Genomic DNA, 16,350 nt, shown 5'->3' on the forward strand with positions numbered 1-16,350 from the left:
GAAATCAACCTGGAAGGCCATCAAATAGGTAGATGGATAAATAAATTACAGTACATTCAGTGTTCTAAAACACAATGCAATCCTTTAAACTCATGTTTTCAAAAAATATTTAGTGACATGGGAAATGCTAACAATAAAGTGTTGACTGAAAAAAGCAGGCTGAAAACTATGTAGTGAATTTGGTCGTGAGAAAAAATATGTAAAATGAAAAAACAAAACCCACCAAAACCTGGCAGGAAAAAATACACCAAAAATGTGGGTATTTCAATGAAGCAAAATTATGGGATATTATATTTTCTTCTCCTTTATTTTTACTGTTTCCTTTCTTCTTACCTTTTATTGCATCTCCTCCCTTAAGACTTTCTTTCTTTGAAGATACTTTCATTTACCAAATCCTATGATACACAATAGATATTAACTCATGTGGCAGCCAGCCAAGCAGGGGAAAGTCATTATCTATTACTGATTCTTCTACCTCTGGGCTTGCGACTGCCCTGGAGTAGAAATAACTCTCTGCTTTTCTGACGGAGGATAGGGTGAATCCTTAAAGTCCTACCCTTTAATGAAATTCCAGGTGTCCACCATGGGCTTAGGTTCTGCCAGCTCCCTGTTGTATTGTGATTGTTTACTTGGGCGAGGACTGGTAAAGTTCTCTGGTGGTGTCTTCATACATGTGTAAAGGCTGTGTTTTCTTCCTTCTGCAGAACCTAAAGGAGCTGGTGGTGGTGGCGGAGGCGGCAGTGGGAGTTTTGGAGGGGGTGGACCACCCGGTTTGGGAGGACTGTTCCAGGCTGGGATGCCAAAGCTGAGATCCACAGCCAACAGGGAGAGTGGTAAGGAGAGTTTCCTTCCTTAGTTACTGAAGACCAGGCTGAGTCTGGCGGTTTTGAGACTTGGCATCCCCTCTAAGGCACTGTGCCCTGTGAAACATTTTAGATTTCTTGAAATGTTAACACTGTTTTATAAGAGGGACTCAAGGGACTTTCCTGGTGGCACGGTGGTTAAGAATCTGCCTGCCAACACAGGGAACACGGGTTCAAGCCCTGGTCCAGGAAGATCCCACATGCCACAGAGCAACTAAGCCCGTTCTCCACAACTACTGAGCCTGTGCTCTAGAGCCTGCGAGCCACAACTACTGAGCCCACGTCCCACAACTACTGAAGCCCGCATACCTAGAGCCTGTGCTCCGCAACAAGAGAAGCCGCTCTGCAATGAGAAGTTTGCGCACCACAACGAAGAGTAGCCCCCGCTCGCCGCAACTAGAGGAACCCTGCGCACAGCAACAAAGACCCAACGCCACCAAAAATAAATGAAATAATTTTTTTACAAAAAGAGGGACTCTATTTAGCATCTTTTTTTTTTCTTTCTTTTTCTTTTTAAATCAGGATCAGACAGCTCCATCGAGCTGTTAAATACTTGTCCAGTGTCCTTGGGGTAACTTGTACTTTTTTGTACTTTTCTAAAGGGTAAGCTAGAGTGGAAAGAAAAGGAAGGAGCAAATGGGACTTGCCACCCCTGGAAACTCTGCCTGGTGACCTGGCAGATTCAGCTTTCTTTGTGAGGTAGTCTGACCCACCTGTTGAGTGTAGTAAATACTTGTGGGTCTCTTTTCAAATACACAATGGAGCACGTCATATGAAATATAATTACATATCTCACAAAATCTAAAAAGGTGTTTTGCCTGACATTTGGCATTTCAGAGCTAGTGATTCTAAGTATTCTCTGCAGGAAGCCATGGAAATGAGTCCTACAGGATTGTCTGTGAACACGATGGCACAGAAAAAAGTTAAACCTGGTCATGCCTAAATAAAAAACCTTACAGAGTGTGTGAGACTCTCCCCTGACTATGACAGAAGCTCAAGAAATTTCCCCATGAAACTTTACTTTTTAATGTTTACTGTGTTAGAAGAATTTTATTTCTAATTCTATGGTCTTTTAAAATGTCCACTGGGAAAGTGTGAAACTGTCACATTCATATGAAGATAAAGTCACTGAGGGCTTCCCTGGTGGCGCAGTGGTTGAGAGTCCGTCCGCCGGTGCAGGGGACACGGGTTCGTGACCCGGTCCGGGGGGATCCCACATGCCGCGGAGCGGCTGGGCCCGTGAGCCATGGCCGCTGAGCCTGCGCGTCCGGAGCCTGTGCTCCGCAGCGGGAGAGGCCACAACAGTGAGAGGTCCGCGTACCGCAAAAAAAAAAAAAAAAAAAAAAAAAAAAAGTCACTGAATCCTCAGGGTTACCTGGCTATTTTAGTTTTGGATTGTCAACATCTAGAAGGAGACTCAAGAATATGAGAGATTCTATCTTGCCAGGCCTGCATTTAAATTTGTTTATTTAAAACCCACTGAAAGGACTTGAGGCAACTGACAAATGCATACATTCAGTACTTTTAACAGTAGGTGAAGAAATTCAGGCAAAAGACAACTGGAAGTAAAACAACGAAATGAAGATGGAATTTAAGTTAGTACACAAAATGCTACAGTATTTGCATAGTATACTATCTGCATAATGGGTCCCATCCCTGTAACATATATGTGGATAGTAACTGCACCTTTAATCCAAATTTGGAAGGTAAAACTTATCACAAGTTGGTGACATAGAACTATACCACACAGTCAAGGAAAATATAGCTCATGTCTAGTGCTAAAGTCAAAATAAAAAATTCTTTCTAGAGTTCACATTATTCATAAATCCAGCCAAATGTCTCTCATTGTGCCTTGGATAAAATCTGAACGCCTTCTGGCCTACAAGGCTCTTTATGACCCGGCCCCTGCTAGCCACTCAGGCTACATTTCGTAGGGTTCTCCTCCATGCTCACTGTGCCCCACACACATAAAAGCCTTGGTTTTTTAACTTGAGCTAGAAGCTCATTTCCACCTCAGGGTCTTTGCACCTGCTGGCCCTGACTGAAGCACTTCTCTTCCTCCTCTCCATGGTGGGCCTTAGCTCAAATGTCACATCCTCAGAAGGGCCACCCCCATCTATCCTGGCCTCTCTGGGCATTCTTCATCTCATCAGCCTATTTTAGTTTCTTTTTAGTCCTTATAACTATCTGAAAATATTTATGTTTACTGGTTTTTTGTTTATCTCCCCCAGAAGAACATAAACTACAAGAGAGCCAGATCTTTTCTGTTTTGTTTACTCCTCTGCCTCTAGCATCTAGAATAATGGCTGGCGTATAGTATAGCAGGTTAATATTTGGTACATTAATTAGCTCATAGTTGAACTGGGTCAAGTTTTTTCAGACTAAGCATTTTTCAAGAATTAGTTTAGGTTCTAAGAGACTCTGGGGTGGTGGTTTGGGTTTTTCCATAACTTTGGTTCCTCTTTAGCTCTTCCCTTTGTTGAACCAAAGTAGTTGAATATTAATTATGTATTAATAGTAGGGTTGTTCTGTCCTGTCAGTATTAAAGTAGAAGCTGACCTAGTAGGGAAAAACGTTGTATAGTTGCCTACTTGTTTGTAGATTAAGACCATCCACTGGTGTCAACTCTTTTGAACTTTGACAGTTTCTTTTTCCTTTGACAGTTTCTTATTTCAATCATAACTCTTCCACTATATTTTCCCATTCTCTCTTAGAAATTTACCTTTAAAGGTTCTAGGTAAGCCCTCCCATACAGAAACTTACATTGGGATAACTAATTTCTTCATCTAAGAAATCTACATTATTTTTCAAACCTGAGAGGTACAGGGTGGGGGGACAGGGATAGTGATGGGGAGAAAAGAAAATCATTAGCAGAAATCCCATGTACCAATGCCATCCTGTTCTCGACCTCTTGTAATGAATAGGGATGTCTCCAGAACTCTTACCAACCTCATCCTGGTTCTTGTCCATCCATAATGCCGAGAGCTCTCCAGAATCCCTTTGAAAGCTGATGGGTCGTGGAATCTGGGAGTAGAAGAGAAACAGAGAGCTGTGATCTGTCCCGCTGCTTCCAGGAAGGACACACAAAGCCTAGTTTATATAAGTAATAGTTACCTGTCGTTTGCAGCATCTAGGAAAGGGCTTCCAAGAGCTGGCAATTTACTCTAGCTCTCTGATTGCCTTTAAGGTTCCTAACTTTGATTTTTTTTTTTTCTGTTCTTCAGATTCTGGAGGGAGCCGACCCCCGATTTTGCCACCAGGAGGAAGACCCACATCTGCCAAACCTTTCTCGCCCCCAAGTGGCCCAGGGAGGTTCCCTGTGCCTTCTCCAGGCCACAGAAGCGGACCTCCAGAACCTCAGAGGAACCGAATGCCTCCCCCGAGGCCCGACGTGGGCGCGAAGCCTGATAACATTCCGCCTCCAGTGCCTAATACTCCAAGACCCGTTCAGTCAAGTCTGCACAACCGGGGGTCCACCCTAGTGCCCGGAGCCCCCAGGCAGCCCAGCCCCGGGCCGACTCCTCCCCCTCTCCCCGGAAACCGAGGGGCTGCTTTCGGGGGAGGCTCCACCCGCCAGACCCCATCAGGCTCCTCCTCACCCTTCTCCAACCGGCCTCCCCTCCCCCCTACCCCGAGCAGGGCCTTGGATGACAAACCCCCTCCTCCGCCCCCTCCAGTGGGCAGCAGGCCCTCCATCCACAGGGAGGCCGTCCCCCCGCCTCCTCCTCAGAACAGCAAGCCCCCGGTGCCCTCCACCCCGCGGCCTTCCCCCTCCGCGCAGGCCCCGCCCCCGCCCCCCAGCCGGCCAGGCCCTCCCCCAGTGCCCCCAGGGTCCAGTGGCGGGGGCGGCGGCGACGAAATCCCGAGGCTCCCACAGCGGAACCTGTCCCTCTCGTCGTCCTCGTCTTCGTCATCATCTGCGCCTCCCTTACCTTCACCTGGGCGGTCGGGACCTCTTCCTCCCCCGCCCAGCGAGAGACCCCCTCCTCCAGTGAGGGACCCACCGGGCAGATCAGGTATGGCCAGAGCGCGGTGAGTTGTGCCCCTGTGACCCAGCCAGCCCATAAGTCACTACCAACTGCACACGAAGAGAGCCCAACAAAAGCTTAAGTGAACTCTCGGGCTGCTTTGACCTTGGAAGTGACACATAACCCATATGATTTCCTCTTGGCCTCACGTAACCTCTGAAGAGAGTGGGACCCATACTTCTGTCCACGTTTCAGAAGTGAGGAGACTAAGTAACCAATGAAGTGAAATGATCCCAAGCGAGTTAATAAAGAACAGGCCACTCACTCACCTTCCATCTCACCACTCTACCTGACATCTCCTGAAAGGGAATTTCTGCTGTCTTAACTGGGAACTAAATACCCATCTCCTGCAGGAGGGCCCATTATTCCAACAAGAAGGGCAGTTATTTAAGAGTGAATGAACTTCCCCTGTACTTCTCATCATCGGTCAAGTTTTGACACATACTAGAGTCCATTTTGCTGTCTGTTCACATCTCTGACACATAGATCCCTTGGAGAATCAGATAAAGGTATATAATAAGGCCTTCTCTCCATAAAAATGCTCATAAGCTCAAAATTGCCTGCTGTTTCATGGATTGAAGGACCTGCTGAAGCCCATCTGTGTCCCCACCCAGGGCTGAGAAACCTGGATCTAAGGGGAGAACCTGCACAGTGTGAAATGAAGTGTGAGGAGTCTGTACTCTCTCTCCCACTTTTAATAGGTGCTTGTTTGTTTTCTGTTTGTTATTGATGGATTCAGAAGAACTATCTAGTTTTGGAATTTAACCTTACCATACCTACAGGATGTCTGGAAATGGGCATTTTTTGCTCTGTGAGAAGCTAACTGACTTTTGACCCCCTGACCTCAGGAACCTAATAAACACTTTTTTAAAATAGTCCTCAAACTTGACCACATACTGGAATCACCTGGGAGCTTTAAAAACCACCATGCCTGGGTTCCTACCCCAGGATTTCTGGTTTCATTGGTCTGGGTTACAAACTGGGCATCAGGATATTTGGAAGCTCCCCGGTGACTGTAACGTGTAACAAAGTGAAAACCACTTTGCCAGGGAGAGTCAGCTACAAATATAAAAAGTTGGTAGTCTATTCAGTCTAGACATTGTGGCATCTCATTAAGTATGCTTCAATGAACAAATAAGAACAAGTAGTCAGATGAATGAAATGCATCATTTTCTTCTTATCCAACAGGTATGGATTTTCCCACAAAATGGCTGAGGAGCTGTTTGCTTGGTTGTACCAAATGATTTAATCAACAGATTAAATATTCCCCCAAATAGGATAGGCAGTGATATATATTTGTTGTTTCTTTCAATTACATTAAGTCATACCTGTTTATTATACAAAATATATAAAAGTATAATGAAAATAAAAATCATCTATAATTCTGCCACCACCATCATCCAGATATAATATTGTTTATATACCCTTTCAGTCTTTTTTAAATGCATATATATACATGTTTGCAAAATTAGTATCATACTACATATATTGTTTGCTAATTTTCTTTTTATTTAATTTAGCTCATTATTTTCTGATATGATTAACTCTTCTTTTACAACCTGACTTTTAATGGCTGCATGATATTAACTCCCACAAAAGTACCTTGGCTTATTTATTAGTCACGTGGGCATACAGGCCATTTCTAGAGTTCTGCTATTGCAGATAATGCAGGGATACATTCTTGTAGCTAAATATTTGTGCACATCTCTGTGTATTTCTTTTGGATGAATTCCTAGGAATGGAATTTCTAGGACAATGGACGTGCATAGTAAACTATGGATTTCATAGGTATTGCCAAATTAGCCTCTAGAAAATTCCCACCAATTTACATTTCCACAAGGAACCTATGAGAAGTCATCAAGGGCCATCTATATTTTGAGAGGTGGCTTGGCTTCATTGTTAGGGGAGTGTTTTAGAATTTGACAGAATGGAGTCAGATCCTATTCTTCCACTCATTAGTGTACTGATTTGGGCTCTTTAACCTTCCAACACCTCTGAGGCCTCACCTGCTGTCCTGATGCTCCTCGGGGCTGTTGTAAGAATTAAATGAGACCAGTGTGTATAGTGGTTATCTTATTTCCCCGCACGTAGTAGCATTCAACAAATGATCGTTTTCATTATTATACTGCCAACAGGAAATAGAAATCTGTTTTTTGTTATGCTTGCCTAGGTTTGGAGCAGAGGGCTGGAAGGTTGGAGAGTAAGGAACATGAACAGTTACTTTAAAAGAGAGAGAGATCAAGTTGATCAGGTTACATAGTACCAGGCCCCATAGTATTGGAAGTCTAGTTTGCATTCAGTGACAGTTATGTGGTGGTACTACCACTGCCATTAAGCCCACAGCGTGTGAGCCACTTCTCCCCCCAGTAAATCTACTCATACTAACTAGGACTCCAGCAGTGAGAAGCAGATGGGGCAATAAATAAACCCTACCAGATTAGGCACTGAAGACTCCTTGAGAGACGAACCAGGGCTGGGCATGCCTCCCACCTCCATCAGAGACCTGAGCCAAGACTTCCAGACAGGAATATCTTTGATGGGTGGGTCATTCACTTTAAGGTCCTCTAGTTGGATTCTGAATCTGTAATTAACAAGACATATTTATATTTATAGCACCATAAGACATTGTGTTTACATAAAGATGTCAGCATGTTGCTAGTGGAACACACCACTGAAGGTCAGGAATAATTACTAAGGCCATTTTGATTTGCATGAGAGATGCTCAAGTTCTTTTTTTCTTTTTAAAAATTTACTCATGACCCAAACAGCCTCTGCATTTGGAGGATGGGAAAAGCAAGATATGTTCCTTCGTACTATCAAAAAGAAGAATTTACTTTGAATTACTTACTAAGAACTTAAAATTTTCTGATTATACCACACCACTGCATTTTTAAAACATGGTTTCAAATACCATATAATACTTTTTATTTGCTTTTTGACTAAGTATTTCTGGCAACAGTGCAGTGAGAAAGGTGTTCTTTCATAGACAGGAAATCAAGTTCCACAGGATAACCAGCCTGCACAGGGTCAGGATACTGCACCAGCATTTATAGCCATGCACATTGATTAGCTGATTGTCACTCCCTCTGTTAATCTGACTCCCCAGAGAGGAAGGACCAAGAAGGAACTCTTACTGTTCTCGGGATAACTGATGTTTGGTTTCCTGATCCCGCTTCTGCCTGGAAATAGATCATATGCATCACAGAAACATGCTTGTATAATTAGCAATAATACTATGCATTTAAAGAACTTAGTCCCTCTGGAGACCTAAAATAAGTTCATAACTATCTTATTTTTAAAACAGCATTTACTTAATAAGTAACATGTCACAGTAATTAGTTCAACAGCTATTTAAAAGGAATTTTAAATGTTTTTTTAAAGTATACAGTTGTCAATATAAACAAATGATTACCATTGGCAGCTGCATCACCTCCAATCTCAACTCAAAGCCAAACAGCCATTTAGCTATCAATGTGCACTTGTTCCACGTATGTGTGTACATTTGTGCATTTCTGTGCTTTTATGCGTCTAATCATTTCTTGGCTAAACCTCCTAGGAACTCTCCACCATTTCTCCACATTCCCTAGTAAAAGGGCATGTATCCAGCAGGCACTCAATAATTGCATGATGATGACCATGATGATAGTAATGTACAGTGTAAGGTATAGCACTAAATGTCATTTTTCTTTTGCTCCAGGCCCTCTCCCACCACCTCCTCCAATGAACAGAAATGGCAGCACATCTCGGGCCCTGCCTGCCACCCCTCAGTTGCCATCCAGGAGTGGAACAGACAGTCCCAGAAGTGGGCCCCGGCCTCCTCTTCCTCCCGACAGGCCTGGCACTGGGGTGCCTCCCCCACCTCCACCATCGACATCAATTAGAAACGGCTTCCAAGACTCTTCGTGTGAAGGTGAGGTGTGGTCCCGGCTCCTTGGAAATGTACAAGCTATAGTAGGGCAGCAGTTGAATGGCAGGTGTGTTTGTATGTTTGCATTAACATTTCTTGTTTGTGTGACCCTCACTGTTATCATACTGCACAGCACTAATCTAAGCACTCTAGGGCCCACCATGATTTCTAATGAAAAATAGTAATCCCCCTTCCTCGACTCCCCAAAAAGGCAGATCATTTTTCTCTGTTCCTTGTTTGAGTCTCATTTTGGTTAACTTTCCAGAGGTTCCAGAATTCTGAAAAGAACCATTTTTGTAGCTAACCTTGTACCTACCTTTCTGAACAGTTCGTGGTGGGTAAGAGGCCCAATGGCCTGCAGATATCAAGCAGCTTATCTCTGCCATTGTTATCAGAGGGTCCTAGTTATTCCTTCCACTGGTGAAGGAATACTTAAGAAAGGCATCCCAAACCTTAGTCCCCAGCTCCTGAGAGGGACTGGCTGGGTCCTAGTCACTCTAGTTAAAGTCACCTGGATCTGTCTTTGGTTTGATATGCAGACCACTATATTTTATCGCTGTGCTAATCAGTGACATTTGTAGCACTTCCGGCTTTTCTCTAGACTTCTAGACATAAAACCAGAAGCGATCTCTGCCATTCTCTCTGTATTTCATTCTGTGCCTTTCGTTACATAATAAGTCTTCAGAGAAGATGGTCTGTTACTGAAGATACTGTTTGTTTCTCTCCCTCAGATGAGTGGGAAAGCAGATTCTTCTTCCATCCGATTTCTGATTTGCCACCTCCAGAGCCATATGTACCAACAACCAAAAGTTATCCCAGTAAATTGGCAAGAAATGAAAGCCGGAGTGAGTATTTCTACAAGGGCAATTGGATGCCTTCATACTTGAGTAGCCTGGGTTATACACAACTGAGGGTTGTATAGGAAATCCAGGTCTCTTGCCTGGAGTGGGGCGATTTCAGAGAAATCAGTCCTGGATTTGGAACCATATAAATTCTAGTAAACTCCCTTTCTACACTCATTGAGGAAAATGGAGACATCCAGAATGCATATGAGAAATGATTATTTTAATGTGTCATTACAAGCTCAAAATACCTTTAGTTTGCTAGTAGGTTAAATTTTATTATTTTGCTTGTTTGGACAATCTTTCCCCATTTTGATCTTCCTAAGATGGCACAATTAGAGCCATCTTCTCTTCCTACTAGTTTTGAGACTGGCAGAATGTCTAATTATAACAAAAACTCACTGTAACTGCCTTGATCGTTTAAATATAATCATAACTTTACAGAACATTACATGAAAATTTTAAGTATACCCATAATCTCTCTACATAACAGATATTTTCATTTTACTAGGTTGTCTTCTAATTTTTATCCATCTAATTCTGATTAATTTATATAGTTTAATAATTATAGAGTATGGGTTTTGCTGATGAGATTTATATAACATTGCTGAGTAAACACTTCCCTATTTTATCACATGGTTTTTATTCTACAGAATTCCATCAAGTCAGCATATAATAATTTAGTTTACCATTATTGGACATTTAGATTGTTTTTTTCCTTATAGATGTAATGCTACCATAAAGAAGTGAATCAGTTTTCCCCTACTGAAAAGAAATACGTGAACAAGAAGAGGAAATAGAAAAACTGATATTTCACAATAAATGTATAGAACTAAGGAAGAATTAGCATGAAATATACATATATCACTGATGAGGCCCCATCTTGTAACAGCCTTAGCTTCAGACCAAACTCCCAAGCCAGAAATGAGTGGAGAAAAAGTGTTTGAGCATGTCAGAGAACTGTCACATGATCCTAGCCTTGTCCTCGTTGCCCAGCAGAGCTCCTTCATGTACTCTGAGCCTAATGACTCTTTCTTAACACACAGTTCTTAATTTTTGCTTGGTTGGTTCCCAGCCTTAGAGCAGATTAATATCAGCTGAAGTCAAGGTTGGTTAGAAGCAAAATCACTGACTTCGGGGAGAAGAGATAGGTGGCAGTCCTGGGTTAAAGGAGGAGCTAGGAACACAGAGCGCTGCTAGGTATCACAGCACTGGACAATACAGTTGTTTCTGTTGGGTTATTAAGAACAAGACAAATTGTGCTTTGTGCTTCTGTTGAAGAATTCAAAGGATCAGAAAATATTTTAGAAAAATTTCCCTGAAAAAAATGCCAGAAGTAAACAGAATATTGCTGCTTGAAAGGACAAGTTTAATTCCTAGAAAAACTTATTTATGTGGAATACTGCATTCTAGATGATGCCTAATAAAAGAGGCATAACTGTAATAAAATTATCATACAAGAGTTGGTGGTTGAAATTTTTGGTGAAAAAGTCTTCACGTGGGAACAGCATCCTCGAGTTCTCTTCCCCCACCCCACTCTGTGCTATTTGTATATTTACGTCAATAACAGAGCCATCCTCCCCAGCCCCTCTAGATTTTTAATTTAATAGCTGAACACATTCCTTCCCCCCAACTTCCTGTCTTTATGACTGTCCACAGCTTGAGAACTGGAACTAGGCCCTGCTCACTACTGCATCTTCTGAAAATGGCACAGAGCTTGAAATACAGCAGCATTTAAAAATATTTCTTAGATCGGTAAATTAATTTCCACAGCCCTCCAAAAATGTTTTTGTAGCTTTAAAAAAACATTTCTAGCATTGGGCATGTTTAATATTTTATAATGATAATGGATCATCTCTCTAACACAAATAAAGTACTATGGAGTGGTTTTATCCTGCTCCTGTACCTGCCTCAGCCTCCAGGCCCACTACCTGGTAGGGCACCCAGACAGCCCTGAACAGTGCCTCCTAATTGCAGCTTTGCACAAGGCCAGCCCTTGTTTTGCTCAACATTTGTGGTGTGTCAATTGACAGTCAAGTCTCCATGACAGATAGCTGATTTACATCCAGATGAGTCTTTCCTCAGGTCCCTGCCCAAGAAAAGACTTGGTTGGGATAAAAACAGGAAGAGGCAAGGTAATGGACTGCCACTGTTTTCCTCTAACTCCTCCCCTTGCTCAGAGATTTGTTCTAACTCAGGAATCCCTAAGTGGGCTACTTTGGTTGCTGTCAGGGAAGTGGTGGCCTGCTGAGGAATCCATCAATGCCAGTCCACCTGAGTATCAGAACTGTGGCCTTAGCAGACCTACTTGATTGACTCAAGTCCCTGGTAGACCTACTCACAGCATCTGAGCACCTGGTTTCATGCCTAACACCAGTTAGATCCTCAAAACAAAATGTGCATGGGACAAAAGAATTTTTTAATTGTGAATGGATTTTAAACCTAATTATGGCATGCTGACAGCCCATGAATATGCATAGTTTTTAAAAGAACACTATCAATAGAGTGAAGAGAAAACCCATGAAATGGGATAAAATATTTGCAAATCATATATCTGATAAAAGGTTAATATCTGGAATACATAAAGAATTCCTACAATTCAACAACAAAACAACCCAATTTTTTAAATGGTTGAATACTTGCATAGATATTTCTTGAAATAAGATATACAGTTTGCCAATAAGCACATAAAAAGATGCTCAACATCACTAATCATTAGGAAAACACAAATAAAACTACAAATAAAACTACCACTTTACACCTATTAGGATGGCTGCTATCAAAAAAGCATTGTTTAGAAATGAGAAGATACCTAAATGCCCAGAAAAAGGGGAATGATTAGATAAATAAACTACAGTATACTTATATAATAGAATGCAATGTGTCATTAACAATTAATTATATTTGTAAAGAGTAATGACTTTGAAAAATGTTCAAATGGACTATATATGATCCTGTTTTTGGAAGGAAAAAGGGAACTGTTTATATATGGAAAATATACATATAATGTTATTGGTTATCTCTGGGTGGTAAAAGCATTGGTGAATTTTTGTTTTGTTTTTCTCATCCATATTTTCTCAATCTATAATATATATATTATATGTAATGTATAATCACACATACTATGTGAAGAGAAAAAAAGTGACTTTTTAAAAACTTTAAGTTCGCACAAGTACTTGGTAGCCAGTGGTAGGTCATCCTTCTCTAGTAAAATTTGTTCAGATCCTTACTTGCTTCTTCCCCTCATCTCTCATGCACATGTGCAGGTTATTTACAGCCTTGATCATGGCGGGGGCCGTGTAGTGGGTTCTTTTGCAGCCATTCTTAAGTTTTACAGTGAGAACATAAGCTTTCTAACCAAAATTTATATTTTGTCTATTTTTTCATCAAGGTGGATCCAACCGAAGAGAAAGGGGTGCCCCACCCCTTCCTCCTATCCCGAGGTGATCCTTGCCTGCTCTTCTCCACCCAAACCCAAGAGCTCCTTCTGCTGTTGCTGTCCAAGTCGCACACCCTCCTTCTCTTGTCTTCCCTTGTCCCCTTCATGATGGCAATAGGAAAGAAGGGAGGTGATGTGGGAATGCATGTGTGCAGGGTGTGTATGCAGTAAAGAAATGCACCTCGCTTTTTATATTGTGTATATTCTTAAAGCTATTGCTTGCTTCAGCTCTAGCCTGTTGGCTGCTTTGGGGATCAGTATAGGCTTTTGTGGCAAGTAGGCAGCGATGAATTGTGTCCCAGCTTTCAACCCATGAAATTCAAACATTCACTGCTTTTTTGCTACAGATCACGATATTAAGGTCCCTGAGAGCTGTTTGCTTCCATGCCTTTTTTGCATGTTTGGCCTCCTGTTTCCATGAACCACAGACCACCTAAGCAAGTTGCTTATATGAAATGTTTGCAGTTACAGGCTGTCCAATCTTTGGCAGTCTTGGACAGAGCTGCCCAATAGAAATATAATGTGAGCCACATATACAATTTTACAATTTCTAGTAGCCACATTAAAAAGGAAAATAGGTGAAATTAACTTTAATATATTTTATTTAACCGACATCCAAAATATCATTTCAACCTGCAATCAATATAACAATTTTAATGAGATATTTTATATTCTTTTTTTGGTACTAAGTCTTCAAAATCTGGTATGTATTTTACACTTAGAACACATCTCCATTCAGACTTGTCACATTGCAAATGCTCAATAGCCACACATGGTTGGTGGCTTCCATGTTGGACAGCACAGGTCCAGAAGATAGAGGCTAGTGCAAAAACCTCTTGTTTAAAAAGCAAAAAAGCAAGATGAGCTTTAGCAATTCAAGAGGTAACTAAAAATAAAGTTAAGACCCAACACCTTGTTTGGCAAACAGCTTTCCTTAGATTTTTCTCCCTTATTTTCCCTCTTCCCTGGAAATCTGTATACAGATGTTGCTTCACAGTACCAAGGTCAGAAATTGATATAATAGGGTTTACAGTCATGTGGAATAAAGCCATTGGAGAGAAACTGAAAGCCAGTTGGGGCTCTGGGGCTTAGAAGCAGCTGCCTTGAGCTCATCTGTCGGTTGGCCTCCTGCCTTATGCATGGGAAGTGGCTTCATTCCTCTCCAGCTCAGCGTGCTCCTTAGGGCAGGAGGCTCATAGGCTCCATAGCTGTGGGGAAAGTCAGGGAAAGGTAGCAAATCAGAAATGTGGAAGAAGGGGACAGTTTTGAGTTGATGGACAAAACTCTAAAAATCTAAATCTGGTGATTATGGGGTTGAGAGAAAGAGACTGCTGCAGGAAATTGGAGGGAACTTGTTTTGAATCTTTCTGGGAGAATCATTTGCCTTGGATCTATGCAAATAAAGCTCCCCCAGAGGACTATAGGGATGAGCCAGCCTTGCCCTTTTTGTATGGTTTTGTTTACAAAACTTTACTGGGACTTTTAAATCTAGCTATACACTTGGAAAAAGAGATTTCCATTTAGATATTTTATATGGTTAATTATGTTTAAAATTTACCATTACTTATTTTTTTAAAGTTCACGGCTATATATGTATATGTATATCTACCTAAACTTTGTATTATGGTTTCAGTGAATTGTTCATGTATTACTGGGAGATGCTAACAAGAAATCAATCCAAAGAAAAATTTGAAAGAAGCATTCCTATTTATAGAATAAATGTTTCATTTATATAAAAGCAAAAGAACTTAGAGTTCTAATAATGGGATGTCTAATAACTTATGAAGTTGCCCATTTGAATCTGTTGTATTTTTATAACGTTCCTTGCCAAAGTCCTGGGCTTAAGTACATTAAGTACATTAGAGAATTTGGGTTCCCCGCCCACCACCATTAATTTGTCTTTCATACGTTCACTTGGGGGCCTTTACCCAAAGAAAATCAAGAAACATAAAGGTGTAACAAGCTTGGCAAAGTATTTTCAAAAAAAGTTTTTAATCTCTAATATTTTGGTAATATAGCAGCATCATCTTATTTTGAATTCTTTGATCAGATATCAATAGTTGGTAAAAATCCCTATGATAAAGCCTAATGACCCACTTCAGAAAAGATGGAGTTGGGCCTTCCTAGCAAATATGGCAGAGAAAAGTCTGACCCAAAGAAAATGGGTCTGAATTTTGTAAAGTGTAGTAAGTATGGCCAATTTCCTTATATATCCCAATTTTGCAGATACCATCCTAAGTTTGAAGCAGGGTCACAGCTCAAAGTTGCTATTCATCCAGGAGAGAGATGTTTTAAAATGTATTTTTTAAGTGAATATTCCATTAATACATGTACACCCTTTCTTTGAAAGTTAGAAACCTAATCACATCCCAAAGTTTGAATGAGGTTCTATGCTAAAATCGTCAACTATGGCAGATCACAAAAATTAATAGTTACTTCCCTGAAACCAGAGCTTACATATGTTTTTTCTCCATAAAATTTCCAGATAAATGTATTCAAGATGCAATACAGTATCTTAATATTCACATATTTTATAATGAAATGTATTACAGTATTAAAATTCAGTGTTCAGTATTTATTTCAATATGCATTTTATTTAGTAAAAACCAAGAAAAATGTTTAATCCAGTGGTGCCTTACTTGGTGATTTGCAAGAAATTGACTTTTTATGTCTAAGTAGCAGATTATTTGCATATTTGTAAGAACTGTTAGGCCTCTATAGTTTAACTTGTAATACCAATTTTGTTATTTTAGTAGCAGAAATGTGATGACTGTTAAAGTGCCCAAAATTTTCTGGCATGAAATTAATTTTTCCCTATTTATAGTCAGGGGCTGTAAAGAAAGAAAATGTTTTTCATACCACTGCATTATGTAAACATGCACATTTTGGTACCTATGTCATCAGGGTAGTTTATATGGTGGGGTAGGACCTACCCTAGACATCTGTGTCTTTGTAAGTTAGCCAGACAATAAATAAATGCAGAATGATAAGACTGTCATCTGGTGGGTTTTATTTTAAGTACTCTATACAAATATAAATAAATGAAAAAGCAAGTGTCTGTTTTCTGCTTTATACTCTGGTAAAGAAAGACAAACTCAAAAAAAAAGAAGAAGAAGAAGATCCACAAAGTAAATATTCAGTGCATCCACTTTCTAATCCCCTTGATTTCCTGAGAACTTGCATTTTAGTCAAAATCTGTAGTCTGCTTACTTGAGGCAAATGCTTCTTCTACTCTGAAGTAAAGGATGGATGGTGGAAGCAATGGAAGATG

The 16,350-nt window shown here is 40.8% G+C and overlaps 1 protein-coding gene across 8 annotated transcripts in view; it reads left to right on the forward strand.

Moving 5' to 3' along the window:
- Positions 1–16,132, forward strand: part of WIPF1 (WAS/WASL interacting protein family member 1) — a 115,751-nt gene extending 99,619 nt beyond the window's left edge. For all 8 annotated transcript variants that reach the window (XM_032637531.1, XM_032637535.1, XM_032637534.1 and 5 more), the window contains 5 exons: positions 705–833; positions 4,088–4,879; positions 8,589–8,801; positions 9,530–9,643; positions 13,032–16,132. In XM_032637531.1, coding sequence (XP_032493422.1) covers positions 705–833; positions 4,088–4,879; positions 8,589–8,801; positions 9,530–9,643; positions 13,032–13,087 — 1,304 coding nt within the window. In that variant the 3' untranslated portion in view covers positions 13,088–16,132. The remainder of the gene's footprint in view (positions 1–704; positions 834–4,087; positions 4,880–8,588; positions 8,802–9,529; positions 9,644–13,031) is intronic.
- The last annotated feature ends 218 nt before the right edge of the window (positions 16,133–16,350 follow it).

This window comes from Phocoena sinus, chromosome 7 (genome assembly GCF_008692025.1).
Source record: "Phocoena sinus isolate mPhoSin1 chromosome 7, mPhoSin1.pri, whole genome shotgun sequence".
Lineage (NCBI taxonomy): Eukaryota > Metazoa > Chordata > Mammalia > Artiodactyla > Phocoenidae > Phocoena > Phocoena sinus.